Source organism: Delphinus delphis, chromosome 20 (genome assembly GCF_949987515.2).
Source record: "Delphinus delphis chromosome 20, mDelDel1.2, whole genome shotgun sequence".
NCBI lineage: Eukaryota > Metazoa > Chordata > Mammalia > Artiodactyla > Delphinidae > Delphinus > Delphinus delphis.
Window position 1 is genome coordinate 17,865,041 of NC_082702.1, and position 18,826 is coordinate 17,883,866.

General features: G+C 50.0%; 1 protein-coding gene and 1 pseudogene across 2 annotated transcripts in view; both read left to right on the forward strand.

The window, feature by feature from the left end:
* The first annotated feature begins 676 nt into the window (after positions 1–676).
* Positions 677–18,826, forward strand: part of RHPN2 (rhophilin Rho GTPase binding protein 2) — a 56,953-nt gene continuing 38,803 nt past the window's right edge. For both annotated transcript variants that reach the window (XM_060000008.1, XM_069540223.1), the window contains exons 1-2: positions 677–782; positions 14,292–14,407. In XM_060000008.1, the coding sequence (XP_059855991.1) occupies positions 714–782; positions 14,292–14,407 (185 nt within the window). In that variant the 5' untranslated portion in view covers positions 677–713. The remainder of the gene's footprint in view (positions 783–14,291; positions 14,408–18,826) is intronic.
* LOC132416591 (translationally-controlled tumor protein-like) lies at positions 10,460–11,380 on the forward strand (annotated as a pseudogene).

Genomic DNA, 18,826 nt, shown 5'->3' on the forward strand with positions numbered 1-18,826 from the left:
TTGGGTGGACCCCTCTCCCCTCGCCATCTGTGACCTCCCAGTGGATCCGCCTGGTTTCTGCAGAGCGGGTTGGGGGACAGGGGGTTGATCGCTGTGCCAACAGGTTTGAGTCACCCGCCAAGGCCCTCGGTGGCGCCTAACTCTCCCTCAGCGCCCCGGACTCTGCCCTGGGATCCCTTTTGGCGGGAAGCTGTTTCTGACTGCTCGGCCCAGGGCCCAGCGCTCCCGCCGCGCCCTCGACGTGGCGTCGGGTATGGTCACTGTCCCCTCGTCGTGCGCGCAGGAGCCGTAGCTTCACCCACTCGCTGCATTTATCCCCGCGGTTCCAGACGAGGAGCTGGATCCCCAACCCGGGCCTCGCTGCGGCAGCGGAGACCCCCGGCCCGCCCCTGCGCCCCCGGGCTGAGGCTGCAACCACTCCCAGATTAAGCCCCTGAGGCTGGGAGAGAGCGAACGAAGAGCCGAGGGGATCTTTGCTCTCCCCTCCGCCAGCCTCGCCTGCGGCACGGCTGCGCTCGGCCAATCCGGAGCCGGGGCGGGACCGGGGGCGTGGTCTCGGCGGGCCTGGCTTGGTCTCCAGGGCCCCCGGCCGGACCTCAGGCAGAGCTAGAGGGGCGGTCACTCAGGCGGGGCGGGGCGGGGCGGGGCCAGGCGCCCTCTCTGGCCAGCGCGCAGATGAGCTTCAGTCTGTTCTGCGCTCCCGCGCTGCCAGCATGACTGACACTCTGCTTCCCGCGGCCCCCCAACCGCTGGAGAAGGAGGACGACGGCTACTTTCGGAAGGTGGGCGGCTTCGGGTGGGCTAGGATTCTGCGAGCTCCAGACTTCTTTCCCCCCAGGCTGTGGAGGGGGCTGCGGGGCGCGCGGCCGGGGTCGACCAGGCCTGGAGGGGGAGGGGGCGCGCTGGCCCGGGGCGCGCCCGGCGGAGGGTCGGAGTGGAGGGGTGCGGCGGCGGTGCACCCGGCGGCCGAGAGCAGGTGACTCACGGGGCTAGGGAGTGGTGTCTGGGCCTCCTCGCGCAGGTGCCAGCGGAGGACAGGACCAGGAGAGGTGCTCGGGGTCGCCCCCGTCGGCCGTCCCGCGGCCCTGGGGAAGGGACCGGTTCCCAGTGCGCTGGCGCCCTCGGCGTTGCGGCGCGTGGGGACCCGAGCCCAGCTTCCACCCAAGCGCTTGGCCGGGGCGCGTGGAAATAGGAGCCCCTCAGAAGGGATGGCGTTCCGCTTTTGCCTCCAGAATGCTTCCAGTGTTTGCCTCTTCGACTTTTTCGAGGATGGGAGGGGACCTCGGGCGTCGCTCCCATCTCTGCCCCTAGTTGCCCGGGAGGGCGTACGCGCTGCAGACGTGAGGGCAGCGGTTTCGCCCCCTCACCACTTTTCGCTAAAGCGGATTTATCCGATTGTTGGGTAGACCTGCGGGAGGTGCGGGCTCCGCGGGAGCTTGGTACATACCGTGGCCTCCCGCCCTGAAGGTTCGCAGCTCAGCCCGTCAAAAGTGGCTCCAATCCACGGAGCGGGGTCGCTGGGATGTCCGTAGGTTGCAAGGCCTGGGCTACAAAGATGCCTTTGAGCCCGGAGGCACGGGGACACCTTCCATCCTTCTTCCTTGTCCCTATGAGTCTAAAAATAGCCTTTGACTCTTGGCCATGTTTGACTAGGTGGGTTGAGAAATTGTTTTTTTTATAACTTCTATAACCGAAGGCAGAGGACGAAATTATAAACAGGGCAGTGAAACTGTTTCCCACAGAACAGTCAATTCTCAATTGTTCCACACCTAATGGTCCAGTCAGTGAATGCTCTTGGCGTCTTCCTCCTCCCATGACGCTGCCTTTGGGCTTTTGCTTTCTGGTGAGGAGCAGTGGCCCTAGAGGATGGGCAGGAGGAGAATCTGGAAACAGGTGAGGACAGAGTTGGAAAAATTCTTTTTGGTTAGAAAAAAAAGGAGTAGTTTTAAGGTGTATTTAAGTTAAAAGATGTCATCATGGAATTATAGGATTATAACTTCTAATTATGTGTGGCACTGGGGACAGAGCATCACAGGCCATGGAATTGCAGAAGGAGGCCAGGCCTGGGAATCCCTAGATCTCAGCCTAGGGCCTCAAATCCTGACTGCCTCCCCCACAAAATTGCAGTGTAGACTCCAGCAAGTTGCTGCATCTTTCTGGGACTTCATTTCCTCCCCAAATTGTCCTCTGAACAGGTGGAGGTCTGGACCTATAGCAGCATCTGGGGGAAACAACAGAGGAAGGGGCAGAAGAGGTGGTGAACACGTGCCAGGGTTATGTTCCCTTGTCTTCCAGAACAGGTTTTCCAGGGGAGGATGTGCATAGGACTGAGTGGAAGACAAGGGAACTGTGAAAGGATGCAAAGCTGAGTGTTTTTCAGTTGCGGTTTCTCCGGTGGTAGATAAAGAGAATCATGGGTGCAAAATAAGATGAATCACTGGTTTGCAATTAGAAACATCTCTTTGGAAAACAAGACCTTGTAATGATCATTGTGCTACGTCATAGTAGTCCAAAGAGTGTTCCTAGTACAAGGTTAATAAAAGGTGTCAACATGGAACTTTCCCTGCTGTGTGATCTGAGCCAGTTTGTCCTAAAACCAATGCTCCTTGAATGAGAGGTAGATGTTATACAGGTGAAGGAGGGGAGGATGAACAGGTAGAGGGAACAGCATGGGTGAAGGCACAGGCTTGTGAGCGTTTGTGAGTGAACCCTTGGGGGTGTGGAGGTGTAAGTGGGAACTAGGCTGTTCGGGAGTCATGCATCCTGGATGCATGGGAAGGTAACCTGGAGATCTATCAAAGTGCTTCATGCAGGACCAGACGTGTGAGATTTGTGTCACAGAAAGACCACTTGGAAAGCTGAGTGATCAGTAGGTGAGCGATGGGGGAGAGGCAATGGTGGAGCCAGGCAGGGAGGAGTGTGGAAGGTTAATCCTCGTATTGTCTCTGTCCTACTCCGATACGATCTACTGATGACTTTTCAGTCAGTTACGTAAAGCACTAGGTAAGCACAGCCTTACCACCCATCCTTTCCAACAGCTTGCACCCCTAACTCAAACCAGGGGTCCAGACTGGAGGCAGGGATCCCAGTGGGGAGGGTACAGTGATGAGGGCCTGAGCAAAGGCAGTCAACAGGGATGGGAAGAACTAATGGACCAAATATGGTGGGGAAGTGCTGCTGATGGGAGTCCAAAATGTCTGCCCTTTGGTGTCTGGGGGGATGGTCAGGCGCCTCACTGAGGCGGGGCAACCAGGAGGCTGAGGTAGAGGCGGTGGGCTTGAGGCCCCTAAGCGACATCTGAATGGTGGTCCCAGTGGGGAGTCCACTCCATGAACCCGGCAACCACGAGAGCACCCTGGCTGGAGATGCAGCTTTGGGGGACACCAGTGTGGGAGGCAGTGGGATATTGTGAAAAAGGACCCAAGGCAGAAGAGAATAATGCCTCCATTTAAGGGACAGGCAGAGAGATGGTAAACAAGCCCAGAGGGTGACAGTATCAAGGCAGCTGAGAGAAGAGATCTTTTTAGTGGAGAGATGAGGTTGACAAGTCAGAAGAGCCCTGGAAAATACTGGGTTTAGTCCTTTAGGGGGCTGTTGGTAAATGAGTAGGTGGAGAATTGGGGGCAAAAGTCAGTGTGGTGGGGACTTTCCTGGCGATCCAGTGGTTAAGACTTCACCTTCCAATGCAGGGGGTGCGGGTTCGATCCCTGGTCGGGGAGCTAAGATCCCACATGCCTCACAGCCGAAAACCCAAAAAACATAAAACAGAAGCAATATTGTAACAAATTCAATAAAATATTAAGTCTTTAAAAATGGTCCACATCAAAGAAAAATCTTTCAAGTCAGTGTGGTGGAGTACAGGTGGAAGAAGGGCAGAGAAAATAGTTGCTTGGGGGGGATGGGGGTAGAGGAGAGAGAAGAAGACAGGTTTGTTTAGAATGAGGAGCTTCCTATTGCCTGCTGGTCTTGGACCCTGAACGTGTGAGACGGTCTTTGGCAGAGAGGGCCCCCTGGCAAATCAGGGTCTTCTTGAGGTTGTGCAGGACATGGCTGTACAGAGCCCGAGGACAAGGGCTCAGTTTGGCCGCAGGTCAGACATGGACACCAGTACAGACCCTGGCCTCCTGGGTGAGCAGCTTGGGGCAGGGGGCTCTCTGAATTTAAAACAAACAAAAGGGCTTCCCTGGTGGCGCAGTGGTTGAGAGTCCGCCTGCCGATGCAGGGGACACGGGTTCGTGCCCCGGTCCGGGAAGATCCCACATGCCGTGGAGCAGCTGGGCCTGTGAGCCATGGCTGCTGAGCCTGTGCGTCCGGAGCCTGTGCTCCGCAGCGGGATAGGCCACAGCACTGAGAGGCCCGTGTAGAGCAAAAAAAAAAAAACAAAAAATGCAAATACAGAATACTTTCTGGTCTATCACAATATGTTTCTCTCTTCTCTGGCTTCTCACTTTTTGTTTTCTTTCTTGACACTAATATGTTTAAATAGAGGTACAGTTCTATAAGAATAATTAAATACTAAATTATTTTCTTAAAAGAATGACCAGTGGAAATGGAGTTTCTTTTTCCCAAACAGATTTTTATGCTTATCCTAATGAAAGTCTTGGAAGAATGTGTGTTTGGGCCTATAGTTAATGCAGAGTAATACACATTTCCAAGACACTACATCCTGAGAGCTGGTCCCATCTCCAGGGCTCTCTGGGGGCTATAGTCCTGAAACCCACAGGAAAACCTATTCTTGGTCAAGAGAAAACTAGCTAGAAAAAAACTAGAGAAAGGCTGTTGAAAGGGCCTAAATGAAAGACCTTAGCAGTAAGGGGAAGAAGACCTTCAGTACAAAGTGCAGCATTGTGGGACCTTATCGCTGCCTCGCCGTCCTCTGGGAGCACTAATGGCCCGAAATGAATTTAGCTCCATTGTTTTTACCCAAGAGCTGGAGGAGAAGTTGTTTCTTGTTCACAGAAGCCTCCAGGCTGGACAGGGCCCCAAGGTTCACTGTGTCCTGGTTCGTGGTCCCTGTTTACTCTGGATTTCCTCAAGGCTCCAGCAGAGAAGGAAGGAAGAGAATTTTTTTTTTTTTTTTTTTTTAACCCAGAGGCTCCTCTTAGGTCCTCCTCTGCACCATTCACCTTAGTGGGGTGTAATTTCACGTTAGACACACATGTGCATCTTATATAAGCACATGTGGAGGGACATGCTGGGCTGAGTCTGAGGAGCACAGGGTGGGTCATGGGGGCTCATCCAGTCCATCTTTTTTTTTTTTTTGAGAATCTATTTTTGGCTACGTTGGATCTTCGTTGCAGCACACGGGCTTCTCGTTGTGGTGGCTTCTCTTTTTTTTATTTTATTTTTTTGTTTGTTTTTTTTTTTTGTTTGTTTGTTTTTTGCGGTACGCGGGCCTCTCACTGTCGTGGCCTCTCCCGTCGCGGAGCACAGGCTCCGGACGCGCAGGCTCAGCGGCCATGGCTGACGGGCCCAGCCGCTCCGTGGCATGCGGGATCCTCCCGGATCGGGACACGAACACGCGTCCCCTGCATCGGCAGGCAGACTCCCAACCACTGTGCCACCAGGGAAGCCCGTGGTGGCTTCTCTTGTTGCGGAGCACGGGCTCTAGGCGCATGGGCTTCAGTAGTTGTGACTCTCAGGCTCAGCAGTTGTGGCTCGTGGGCTCTAGAGCCCAGGCGCAGCAGTTGTGGCGCACAGGCTTAGTTGTTCTGCGGCATGTGGGATCTTCCCGGAGCAGGGCTCGAACCCGTGTCCCCTGCATTGGCAGGCGGATTCTTAAGCACTGCGCCACCAGGGAAGTCCCTGCCCCATTTTTATTGGGTAGTGATGATGTTTCTCCAGGTGGGGGTGGGGGAGGGAGGAGGAAGGGTGTAAAAGTTTGTGCTGCTGCCTCTTCCCCACCCGCTACCCCACCATGGTCAGAGCCAGACCCTACAGGCCAGGCTGGATCCAGGCTGATCATGGCCTTGGTGAGGGTCTGTCCAGCTGCACTGGTGCACACCAGCAGCCCAGAGGGCGTGGTGGACAAACTCCTCGTCACATTGCGGGATCCTGGCCAGGAGGGGGTCCCCTGGCAGGAACAGAATTTTCAGGTGACTCAGAGGAGAGTCAGCATGATGAGCTGTAACACTGTAAATGTCCCTTGCTTCCTGGGGCTATTTGGACGGATTCCAAGACACCACCTGATCATACAGGGCATTGCCTTTAGCCTGATCACCACTTCCTCCTTTGGCTCGGGTACTAGAGTCTCGTGACACAAAGGCTGTATTGGAGGTGGCCACAGAGGAAAGCGGAACCGCAGGTGCAGCTCAGCCAGACTGAGTGTCCGGCAGAGCTGGCAGCAAGGGGTGCCAGCTGGGGGCAAGGTCTCCTGCCCGTAGCGCCAGAAACAGGGAGAGATGCACGTCCTTCTGGCCTTGCTAGTCAGACCCACGGAGTTCACTAGGGCCATATGCCGTAGAAAATCCTGTTTCGATTGGATTCTAAGAGGAGAAAAAGGCAGGTGATCCAAAACTACAACTTCAGAAGTAGTTTCTTTTTCTCCAATATTATTGTATTATAAAAGTAACATAAATTGTTGTAAAAAAGGGTAATAACAGAAGTGTACAAAATCACACGCACATACCATCTTCCCCCCACCAAGGACTGCTCACTAGTGGTGTGTACATCCTACCAGTTGAAATAAACAGGTCATCAGTTGGGTCTGAAAATACATTTGTCTCTTAGAAATTTTGGTGATTGTAAATCTTTGTAGAATGGCACGCACTTTGTACACACACGGTAGGTGTCTGTAAAGATTTGTAGAAGTGACTGAAGGGAGTCTGTTCATATTGTGGCCCCCTACCCCTATGTGAATGGATGGGGACACCAGAGGGAGGCACCTGGCAGAGATCCTGGAAGGGGAGGAGACCTCTTTACAAGTGCCAAATTCATGTTTTAATTTTTATGGACGCGGAAAAGGTAGATTCTGTTCATCCAAACTGCCCTGAGTCTCCAGCATGGTGAAAAGTTAAATTAGATGTATTTTTGTGTATTGCAGGGTATTGCATGCTATTTCTATGCTTTCTGGTTGACAGCTTCTGGCTAACTCATAAACAAACAATTCTGTTTTCCAGAGCTTGGTGGTTGAGTGAGGGGTTGCATGACTAGGAAGGAAGGCAGAGAAAATATCTTCGTGCTGGAGAGGCAGCAAAAAGCACCCCACTCTTCCATGCCCTGCGTGAGGGTCACGAGCCAGGGGACCCTGCATGGTCACCCTCACTCAGTCTTACTCCTGACCTAGAGACTTCAAGTTCACACTGTGCCCTCAATTTGCTGAAGACACATCTACATGTGTGGGCTTTAACTTTGGCTGCGTGGAAGAAAGGCCCTCACTGGTTTTTGGGGTGGAGGAGGGCCAAGCGCCAGGCACTGCCTAGAGCAGGGCCCCCCCACCCCCTGCTGGGGAGGAAAGACTGCTCCCTACCCTGTGTCTGCCTTCCCAGTGGCCTGGCCTATCTGCCTTTTCACTGTCAGTCTCTGCATGTTGTAGGTCAAGTAGCCTTTCCTTTCTTCCAAATCCACTGACTTCGGTTTTTGCCTAGGTGCTGCTCTTAAATACTTGTTTCCCAGCTGAACAACTTAACTATACCCTAAAGGCATGTGCGTGTATATTAACAAATAGAGTTTTCACTCTGGGTGAACTTATTCTACTTAAGACTTTCTTAGTTGTGGTTACCAGAAGATCGAATCCCCAATGGTTTAGGCAGATAAACACACCATGGTACATTCCTACAATGGAATTCTACTCAGCAATTAAAAGGAGCAAACCACTGATAAGTACAACATGGATGAATCTCAAAGCATACTATTGAGCAAAATAAGCCAGACACAAAAGCATACATGCCCTATGATTCCATTTATATGACATTCTAGAACAGGCAAAAGTCTACGGTGATAGAAATCAGAGTCTTGGTTGCCTTGGTGGGTAATGAGAATGGTCTATATTCTGATTGGAATAGTGGTTACATAGGTATACACGTTTATCCAAACTCATTGAACTATGTACTTAAAAAGCTATGTATTTCATTATGTGTAAATTATACCTCAATTTTTAAAAAATGGCTTAGGCAAGAAAGGGAATGCATTTGGCTCCTGTAACTGAGAAGCCCAGAGGAATGGCTTCAGGCCTGCCTTGATCTAGGGCTCAAATGCTGCCCCCAAAACTCAGTTTCTCAGCTCTGCTCCCCCTAGGTTGGCTTCATTTGGGGGGAGACACTCCCCCCACGGTGGTAACGTGGCTGCAGCTGCCCAGTCTCACATCCTCCTAGGTTCAAGGCTGATGGGGAAAAATGAAGGCCCCTCCTGATGGGCTCTGTTGTCCTATGTCAGGTGCTCACCCTGAATCAAACTCAGGGCTGGGGCCTTTGGTTTTACAACTAGCCAAGCATGAATCAGATGTCCTTCCCCTTGGAAGGGAGGTGTGGGAGCATGGATTTATAACCCCTGACCGCTATGGGCTGCGAGGTGGGAGAGTGGGACCGTGGGTCACTGTGGCCAAAAGATATGCACTGAGCTGGGCAGCCCTCAGCCAGGAAGCACGTAAGGGGTGTCCGGGGGTTGGTGGGCGAGCTGTCCCCGATTCCCACACATTCCTGCTGCTCAGGCTCATCTCAGAGTGGCAGGAAGGACGTGGGCTTAAGTCCTCCTCCCACCCTTACTGCCTCTAGCATCTTGAGTAGCTCACTTACCCTCCAAGCCGCAGAACTGTGGGGTCCGAGATGCCATACCAGAGTCCACGTGGGCTGACTGACAACGTGGGAGACGCCACTAAGCTAGTGAGGAAGCTGAGCTTTACTCAGTACTTGCTTTTCTTGGGTGTTGGCAGTCGGACCATCCTTCCACGTATTGAGACTGACGCCAATGCCCAAACCTTAGGCTGGTCAGGTAACTGACAGACTCTGTGTAGTGGACAGACTCTCAACTTCACTGTAAGACTTGTGGACAGTGACCCTAGAGGCAAGGGCAGTTCATTTGTTCCCCCCAATCCCTCCCCACTTCCCAGGCCAGGCAGGCGTGACAGGTGCTGCCTCAGTCCTGGGCACAAACCCTCAGTTCAGTTTGGAGCAGCTCTACATCCTGTTGTGAACCAATTAAGAACTAAGGTATGGCTGAGGACTGTGGGTCCCCACTAGCAGAGAACCCCTGGCAGGGGCCGGTGGACAGCTAGCAGCCTCTGGTGATGCCAGGGGGTCTTTTGGACAGTCTTGCCCAGATTCATCTCTCAGGGCTCTGGGAAGTTTCCAAACAGCCCTGCGGGCGTTTCTGGTGTTTCCAACAGGTCTGGCATTCCTACCTGTCAGTAAGAAGTAATGCAATTACTCAGTCAAATCTAATCCTAAGCATTCCTCTGTCTTATCTGGAAACTTGACCCTACATCTGTGGGCTGGTTAGGGTGTAGTGATTCCAGGCCAGCCAGAAGTTGGGTGAAGTATGGGAGCAGGAAAAAGTTCTTATCCGTGAGAGGGAATGGCTGCGTAATCTTAGCTCTGGGAATGTATGTAAAGGAATTAGTTATTAAGGCTTCTCTGTAAAATAGAACACAGCCTTGGTGAGCCATGTAATTTTAAGTCAGATTGAGCCATCCCTTCGTAGTAATTTTAGGACGTGGAAAGGAAAGAGAGTGACAATTACTTTAGCCCTTTACTATTAAGTTATCTTAATATTAAAGACATTTTAATCTTAGATCTGAAAAGAGAGAATTAGTTTTCTGATTTTTATTTTAAATCAGGGATCATTTAATGGTTTGAAAGATGTTAATTTTAAGACTATTCCAGCTCAGATTCTGAATATCTGTGTAATTTGAATTTGGGCGGCTGCATGGGGGACAGGTGGGTGGCCACCTGCTGGGATGGGAGAGTGAAAAATCTTTGTGGAAGGAGAGATGTAACGTATTTCTGACCCTCTAGTCTAAAGGCCACTGATATGGGAATGCCTGAGAAGGTTGGGGCTGCAGAGAACCTATTTCTTCTTCCTTGGGGTCAAGGCCATGGATGTGGCTTGGGCAGAGGTGTGGGAGGCTAGGTATGTGTGGAGCTGTGATGGCAGTGACCAAGGCAGTGACGTAGAGAGAAAGGGCAGTCCCCTCACCAAATACTGTCCACCAGCCACTCCCAGGGTGTGATTACAAGTCCGTCAGGGCGGAACCGAAAGATAAGCTTCAGAAAGGAATGGAGCGTTCCCTCAGATCTCTGGGCTTCTACCTGCTGGGGTGGGAAAAACACTATTAGGCTAAAAGGAAATTTTTTGAATCACTTTGCTGTACACCTGAAACTAACACAATATTGTAAATCAATGCTACTTAAATTTAAAAAAAAAAAAAAAGCTTTTCCACCTGCTCCCCCTTCCCCCCCAAGCGCCGCTCCGACTGCACCACGCTCCCTCTGAGCTCCGGGCTCCTACTAAGCTAGTGCCACCGATGTCTCCCTCCATCATGATCATCTACCGGGACCTCATCAGCCATGATGAAATGTTCTCTGACATCCACAAGATCCGGGAGGTCTCGGACGGGCTGTGTCTGGAGGTGGAGGGGAATATGGTCAGTAGGACAGAGGGTAACATTGATGACTGCCTCCGCTGAAGGCCCCGAGGGCGAAGGTACCGACTGCACAGTAATCACTGGTGTGGTTATTGTCATGAACCATCACTTGCAGGAAACCAGCTTCACAAAAGAAGCCTACAAGAAGTACATCAAAGATTACATGAAGGGCTTCCCTGGTGGCGCAGTGGTTGGGAGTCTGCCTGCCGATGCAGGGGACGCGGGTTCGTGCCCTGGTCCAGGAAGATCCCACATGCCGCAGAGCGGCTGGGTCCGTGAGCCATGGCCGCTGGGCCCGCGCATCCGGAGCCTGTGCTCCGCGACGGGAGAGGCCACAACAGTGAGAGGCCCGCGTACCGCAAAAAAAAAAAAGATTACATGAAGTTAATCAAAGGGAAGCTTGAAGGACGAGACCAGAAAGAGTAAAACCTTTTATGACAGGGACTGCAGAACAAATCAAGCACATCCTTGCTCATTTCAAAAACGATCAGTTCTTTATTGGTGAAAACATGAATCCAGATAGCATGGCTGCTCTGCTGGACTACCGTGAGGATGGTGTGACCCCATATATGATTTTCTTCTAAGGATGGTCTAGAAATGGAAAAATGTCAATGAATTTGGCTGTTTGGATCTATCACCTGCTCGCCATAACTGGCCGGCTGCCGCTTTTCATCCACACAACACCAGGACTTAGACAAATGGGACTGATGTCATCTTGAGCTCTTCGTTTTGATGTTGATCTGTTTGGAGCGGAGGCATTGTTTTTGAGAAAAAAAAAAATGTCATGTAGGTTGTCTAAAAATAAAATGCGTTTAAACTCAATTTAGAGAATGCCTCTTAGTTTAGTATGTAATATCTAAATCCATCCTGTGTAGCCTTCCTGGAGAAGCTAGAACCTGGTGGTAGACCACTACTAGAAAGCATAAGACCATCTTCAGATAACTTCCACAGTGAAAACCACTTCCGGGACTTGGAATATACACAAGAATCAACAGTGATTCAGTTGAAGTAAAGGGAAAGACCATGCTCATAGCAGTGCCAACATTTGAAGTGGATTTCTTACACATTTCATCACCTACAAATGGAAGTGATTAACTCTGGAAGAAATTACCAAAAGAATAAAAAGAGACTAACACAGTTGGAAGAAAAAAAAAAAAGAGGATGGGAATTCCCTGGCGGTCCAGTGGTTATAGGACTTGGCGCTTTCGCTGTGGTGGCCCAGGTTCAGTGTCTGGTGGGGAATAAGCTCCCGCAAGACGCACAGCTAAAAAAAGGAAACTCTTTTTCTGATTTTAAACTTTTCACAATGAAACACTGATTGTAATCTAAATACCCCAGGAAATAATGAATAGAGAACACAGACAATTCACTGAAAAAGCAATTCAAGTGATCAATAATATATGAAAAAAAATGTTTATCTTCACTAATAATCCTTGCAAATTGGGAGCATGGGATACCTGTTTTTTGCATATCAATTTGGCAAAGATTGAAAATAATAATTTAAACTCAACAGTAAAAAATAACCCAGTTTAAAAATGGGCAAGGAGGAGGCTTCCCTGGTGGCGCAGTGGTTGAGAGTCTGCCTGCCGATGCAGGGGACACGGGTTCGCGCCCCGGTCCGGGAAGATCCCACATGCCACGGAGCGGCTGGGCCCGTGAGCCATGGCCACTGAGCCTGCGTGTCCGGAGCCTGTGATCCACAGCGGGAGAGGCCACGACAGTGAGAGGCCCGCGTACCGCAAAAAGAAGAAAAAAAGGGCAAGGAGGGAATTCCCTGGCGGTCCAGTGGTTAAGACTCTGCGCTTCCACTTTAGGGGCGAGGGTTCGATCCCTGATTGGGGAACTAAGATCTCGCATGCCCTGTGATGTGGCAAAAAAAAAAAAAAAAAAAGTTGGGCAAGGAATCTGAATTGATCTTTCTCCAAAGATACATAAATGGCCAATAAGCACAAGAAAAGATGTTTAACATCATTAACCATAAGGGAAATGCAAATCAAAACCACAGTGAGATAGCACACATCCTAGGTTGGCTCTAATAAAGACAATAACAAGTATTGATGAGGATAGGGGTAAATTGGAACCCTCGTCTAGTGTTGGTGGGAATGTAAAATGTTTTAGCCGCTTTGGGAAATAGTTTGACCTCAAACGGTTAAACATAGAACTAACCATATGACACAGTAGTTCCATTCCTAGATCTATAGCCAAGAGAAGAAAGGAAAACATACATCCACATAAAAACTTACACACAAATAAGCAGCCCTATTCATAAGAGCCAACAAGTGAAAACACCCTCAAATGTCCATCAACTGATGAATGGATAAATGAATGTTCATATTGATTGGAGTGTTAGGGACAAAAAGGAGTGAAGTACTGATATGTTCTACACCACGGAGGAACCTTGAAAACATTATGCTGAGTGAAAGGAGCCCATCACGAAAGACTGTATTCTGTATCATTCCACTTAAGTGAAATGTCCAGAATAAGCAAGTCTATACAGACAGGAATTATCAATAGACTCATGGTTGCCTAATGCTATCGGGGAGAAGGGACAGGAAATAGAGAGTACCTTTCTTTGCTGGAGGATAATTGGGCTGGTGCTAAGGGGGAGGAGGGGGCTTAAAGAGGTTAGACGCCCTGTAACTCAGTCCTAGAAATATACCTTAAAGGAAAAACTTGAGGTTTACAAAGATTCGTGTTTACAAATATGCACCAAATAATTATAGATAATAGCAGATACTTGGAAACAATCTGTCTGACCATAAGGAAATGGTAAATCCTAAAAAAAGGCAACATTATGCGATTATTAAAATCATGGTTTTGAGGAGCACTTCATAACAAAGAAGCACTTCTATCACTTCATGATAAAGTGAGAAAACATGATAGCCTATGTGTGCCACTGTGCAGAAAAGGGTTAACATGGCAGACCTGAGGCTGCTTTCCTTAGGAAGACCTGCTTGCAAGGTTGGCCCCTGCCTGGTCTCTGGGAGCTTGGCCCTTGGAGTGTTCCTTTCATCCCCTAAGTGATGAAGTTGGCTCGCTGTGTCTAAACTAATGGCGAAAACCATGTGGTTTGCAATGAACACCTGCTTTCCTTTCGGCAGCCTGGAATTTTGGTATGTGCTAGGCAGAAGGTGCCTTTGTGATCAGCCCCTAATAAAAACCATGAATTTGATTTTCTAATGGGCCAACCTGGGCAGTGACACTGCATGCATGTTGCTGCATTTTTGTTGCTGGGGGAAGGGTGTGCTTTGTGTGACCCGTCATAGGACAGAGAAAGCATAAGGAAGCCTGCACGTGGATTCCTTCAGATTCTACCTCTGCTTCCCTATGATCCAGCTATGTATCTTTACTAAACTGCTGTCATAAATCTTAGCTGTTGAGTGCAACTGTATGCTGAGTCCTGTGAAACTCCAGACATGGGGCTGGTCTGGGGAACTCCCTACTCAGCCACTAATGTGGAAAGTAACAATATGCATATATTGTAAAATAGGTGGGCAGGAAAGAAACCAATCACAGTGGCTGTTTTGGAGTTGTGTTATTAGGACTGACTTTTTAAATATTTTTCGTATTTTATATATTTTCCATGTTGGAAAATATATTACTTTTACTTTCAGAAAAAATGAGTTTTTAAAACATTTTCTGTTGTATTAGACGTTTGTCATCATTTTTAGAGTGGCTGACCTCTGAAGGGGCATCTCTTGTTTTCCCTCAGGGTTGCAATCCCCTCGCACAGACTGGCCGGAGCAAACTGCAGAACCAGAGGGCTGCCTTGAACCAGCAGATCCTGAAAGCCGTGCGGATGAGAACGGGAGCGGAGAACCTTCTGAAGTAGGTGTCTGCTGGCTCTACCACCTTGGCTGGGAGCCCGGACTCTCCTGAGGCCTGTCCATCTATTTCCTAAACTCCCAGGCCTGCCCAGCTTCCTCTATCAGCTCTTGGTTTTAGCTTTGAGTTTCCTCTTCCTTTCTGGCACCTGGAGCGGGCCCTGTCTCGCCTAGAGCTTGGTTGTGTCAAAGAGAAGTATTTTACACAGCCTGTCTGTGTGTTTGGGATAGAAGGGCGAAGGGGGAAGTCCAATGATCTGATTCCTGTTTGTTTTCCCTGCTTTCTTTGGGACCTGTTTTCTCTACTGCGTAGCACTATGCCTGATCTAGAATCACTGCTTGCTAAATATTTGTTGAATGTATAGAGAAAAGAAAGGCAACACAACATTGTAAATCAACTATACTTAGGTTAAAAACATTAGATTTGAAAAAATAAAAAGGGGAAAAAAAAAGAAAGAAAGAGAGAAAAGGAAGGCAGAAAGGAGGGAATAGGAGCCTTTCAATTGCCAGCGTCCATCTTTAATGAGAGGGGCCCAGTACAGCTCTGGGCTCTTGGGGTACTCATTATTATTCTCTGATGGTAACATAGTTACTTATCAATCATAGAACTCACAGAGGCCTTACCTGTAGGCAGCTCTAAGCCCTCCCCACACCCTTCAATGCAATGCAAGATGATGTGGCAGCTTCCTCTTGTTTACAGAGTTCAGACTTCTTCAGAGCTCTAGGGGTGACTCTTGCCAGCCCCACGCTGCCTTCTGCACTGGGTATGGAGGCAGGCAGTATGTCTGCTGCCCGGCTAAGTGAGACAGATGCTTCCTGGAGCCTCAGAAAGACATGTGGAGTGTTTGCTGGGACCTGGAACCTGGAAACCTGGCAGGATATGGATAATGGGTGTTCCCAGTAGGTCTGCTTCACTGTTGAAGACCTTAGGGAGCCCTGAGGCTGATTGGAGGCTGTTGGGAAAAACAAATACACCAAACCAGGTGGATTGGTAAAAAAGCCACAAGACTCTGGTGGTCACATACATGTACGAACAGTGTGATCTGCTCTTCCATATGGGCCGCTCACCCGAGCACTCAGTAAAGACAAGAGGAGGGTTTCTCACCATGAACTAGGAGTAAATTCATGTCTGAATCGGTCTGTATTTGTTCGTTAGGAAAGATCTCTGAGGTGTGAAATGGGGGAAAAGAGAGATGCAGGACAGCATGCCCTGCGTGTGTGTTTAAAAAATACGTGCATATGCTTTTGTGTATGCATAGACTTTTTCCAAAAGGGGCGAAGAAAAAGCTGTTAGTAGAGTGGGCTCTTGGGAGTAAGAGCAGGGTTGGGTGGGTAGACGTGACTTGTCACTTTATCCTTTCAGTGTTTGAATGTTCTTTTAACAAAGTGCGTGGATTACTTTCATGCATTTTTATTGTGAAATACTGCAAAGGCCTAGAAGAATAATATAAGCAACCCACTGTCCCTGGGTCAGGAACAACAGTGCTGTGCCTGTGTTGGTTTTGTTGCTCATGGACTAGCAGAGGATGCAAGTCCTGGGGTGGCCAAGTGTCTGGGAACCTCTTCTCCAGCTACTTCTGTAACAGGGTGGAAGGGAGGCTGTTCCTGGAGCAGACTGGGGAAAATACGGTAACATTCCACCTTTTGAAACGACTGACCGTGTCCCTGTCCCCAGAGAAGTTTGGACATGGGAGTTGTCAGGTCTGCTGCACAGCGGGCCTCAGCGGCCAGTACAGCTCGAGAGAGGCCCCCAATTTTGTTTGTTTGTGGTTTTTTTTCTTTGGCTGCAGTGGGTCTTTGTCGCTGCGCGTGGGCTTTCTCTAGTTGTGGCGAGCGGGGCTACTCTTTGTTGCGGTGCGTGGGCTTCTCATTGCGGTGGCTTCTCTCATTGTGGAGCACGGACTTTATGCGTGTGGGCTTTAGTAGTTGCAGCACGTGGGCTCAGTAGTTGCAGCGGGCGGTCTCTAGGGTGCGTGGGCTTCGGTAGTTGTGGTGCATGGGCTCAGTAGTTATGACTTGCGGGCGCTAGAGTGCAGGCCCAGTAGTTGTGGCACATGGGCTTAGTTGCTCTGTGGCATGTAGGATCCTCCTGGACCAGGGATCAAACCCATGTCCCCTGCACTGGCAGGCGGATTCTTAAGCACTGCGCCACCAGGGAAGTCCAAACCCCCGATTTTGGGAAGTCCTGCTGTGTGCTGAGCTTGCTGTGCTGAGGACGCTGCAGGTGTGGTCCCCCTGGTGTGTTTTGTGGCCTTGGGTTTTGGTTGACACCTTGCCAGGCCAGCTGTGCGGCCGAGGGGGCAGGTGGGCAGCTCTGACCCTGTGCCTGTCCATTCACGCAACAAATGGATTTACTGAGCACCTACTAAGTGGCAGGCCATGTCTGAGATGTGAGGGGATAAGGCCGCAAGCAATTCAGACGAGGCCCTGCTTTCCTGATGCTTAATCTCTCGTAGGGGAAACCGAAATACACAAGCAAACAAATCCACTCACGTCAGGAGGTGATGTTTTCTAGGGCACCAATGAAAGGGAAATGTGATAGAGGCTGATGCAGTGTGATGTGGCCTTGGAGACGGAGGGTGGTCAGGGAGGCCCCCTCTGGCCAGGGCACTTGGCGTTGCTAAGGTGGGGCCTAGGGCGGTTTTGTCTGTCTTGCTCTGTTAATGACACCAGCAAACAGCCTCTCTGAGGCTCATTGTCTGGTCAGCAGTTGTTGAGCTGGCGGGGTGGGGGTGGAGTGAGGTTGTTAATGATTCTTGCAGTGACCTAAAAGCTCAAAGTGCCCCTCTCTTGGGAATGTTGTCAGAGGAAACCCTAAAGGTATTTATTAATCTGACTTAACCGGCACCAACGGTTTCCCGAAAACAAATAGGGCGTGTAGCCGAGCCCAGCTCTGGCCCGTGAGTGTTTCTGGGTGGCCGATTAGGTGATTGTCCCTGCCAGCAAAGGGTAGTTTCAGTCATAAACTGGGCCCTGCCGTCCTGTCGGTCTGTTTTCAGGTTCCTAAATGTCCTACTGTTGCTCCCTGATAAAGGCAGAGCCGTTGGAATGTTTGGGGGAGTGGGCGTTTGGGAAAATGTCTCCCCAAATGCAGGAACGTGAGGATCCCAGTCCTTACCTGCATCGGTCAGGGAGCTTTGAGTCTGGGCGGGTGCTCTGAGGGGCCTGGTTTCCTACCCCTTCGAGGCCTTCTTCTCCGATCCGTATCGGCCAAGAGTCCATGAGCTTCCTGGAGTCTGATTAGGAAGATATCAGATATTTTCAATGTGCTTTTTTAGGCTAAGCAAGGATAATATTCTCTCTCTTTTCCTAGCTCCCTTCCCTCCCTTGAGAAAAGCTGGGGTAGGAACGTGATGATGTTTCTGAAAAACAGATGGTCTCTGTGAAATTTAAAGCAAGTTGCCACATAGTTCAATTTTAACTAACTGGTTCTTTGAACAAGGGTGGGTCATTTAATATCTTTGGGCTTCAGGTTCCCTTCTCGGGGCCAGGTGCGCATGGAAAAGAGTGAAGGGGGCTGGGACTGGTGCTGTGATGCGTTAGGGAGTGGTGGGGACTGCAGTAAAGAGCAGAGCATATGCTCTCTGGAGGGGGGGCAGCTACAGTGTGGCCCATAGAGGGGGCAGGGCCAGGGTTGCCAGATCGTCAGTTTTGCTTTGTTTTGTTTTTTTCAGGAGAAGAGAGAGAGATCTGACTTTTGTCCCCTTTTTTATCTTCTGATAGTTGAATTTTAAAATATCGGCAACTAATTCAAGGGGGAAGAAATAACACCCTGGGAATCAAGTGAGCAAGTCCCGTGGACTTCCAGTTTGCAACTTCTGGACCAGAGGGTCGTGAAGTTCTGGGACAGGGGTGCCCTGGGGTGATTTGGGTTGTGTGAGAGTGACTTGAGGTTAATGACCGCTCACACTGTCAGTTCTGAGAGGGGCTGGTGTCTGGGCAGTGGGGTGTACGAGCCAAAACCTTGGGGGCCTGCACCAACTCTGAGGCCTGCCTTTCTACACTGAGAGATGGGCTGGAAGCAGGTATCCTGCCAGACCGGCTGATCTGCTGCCTTAGCCAGGTGGCCACATGAGGGCACTGGGCAATACTTGCTCTAGCTTTCCTGAATCCCTGGCAGAGCAGGATTTGGGGTCAGACAGATTAAGGCCAAACTGTTCCAGTAAGGTCTGTGAAGCTGGTACAAGCCTGTGTTGCCTGTCAACAAGCCTGTTCCTGGAGGGACAATTTTACTAAAAGACTTGAGAGAAAAATTACACTAAAATAAATGGAGATTCATGGGTCAGAATGCAAATTCATGTACATCTTTAAGACAAAACATGGGGATGTTAGAGAAGTTTTGGACTCGGGGCAAAGAAACCATACATCCCATGGGGTGTCTATGGTGGAAAAGGTCTCAGAGGCTCCAACTTGAGGGACATGC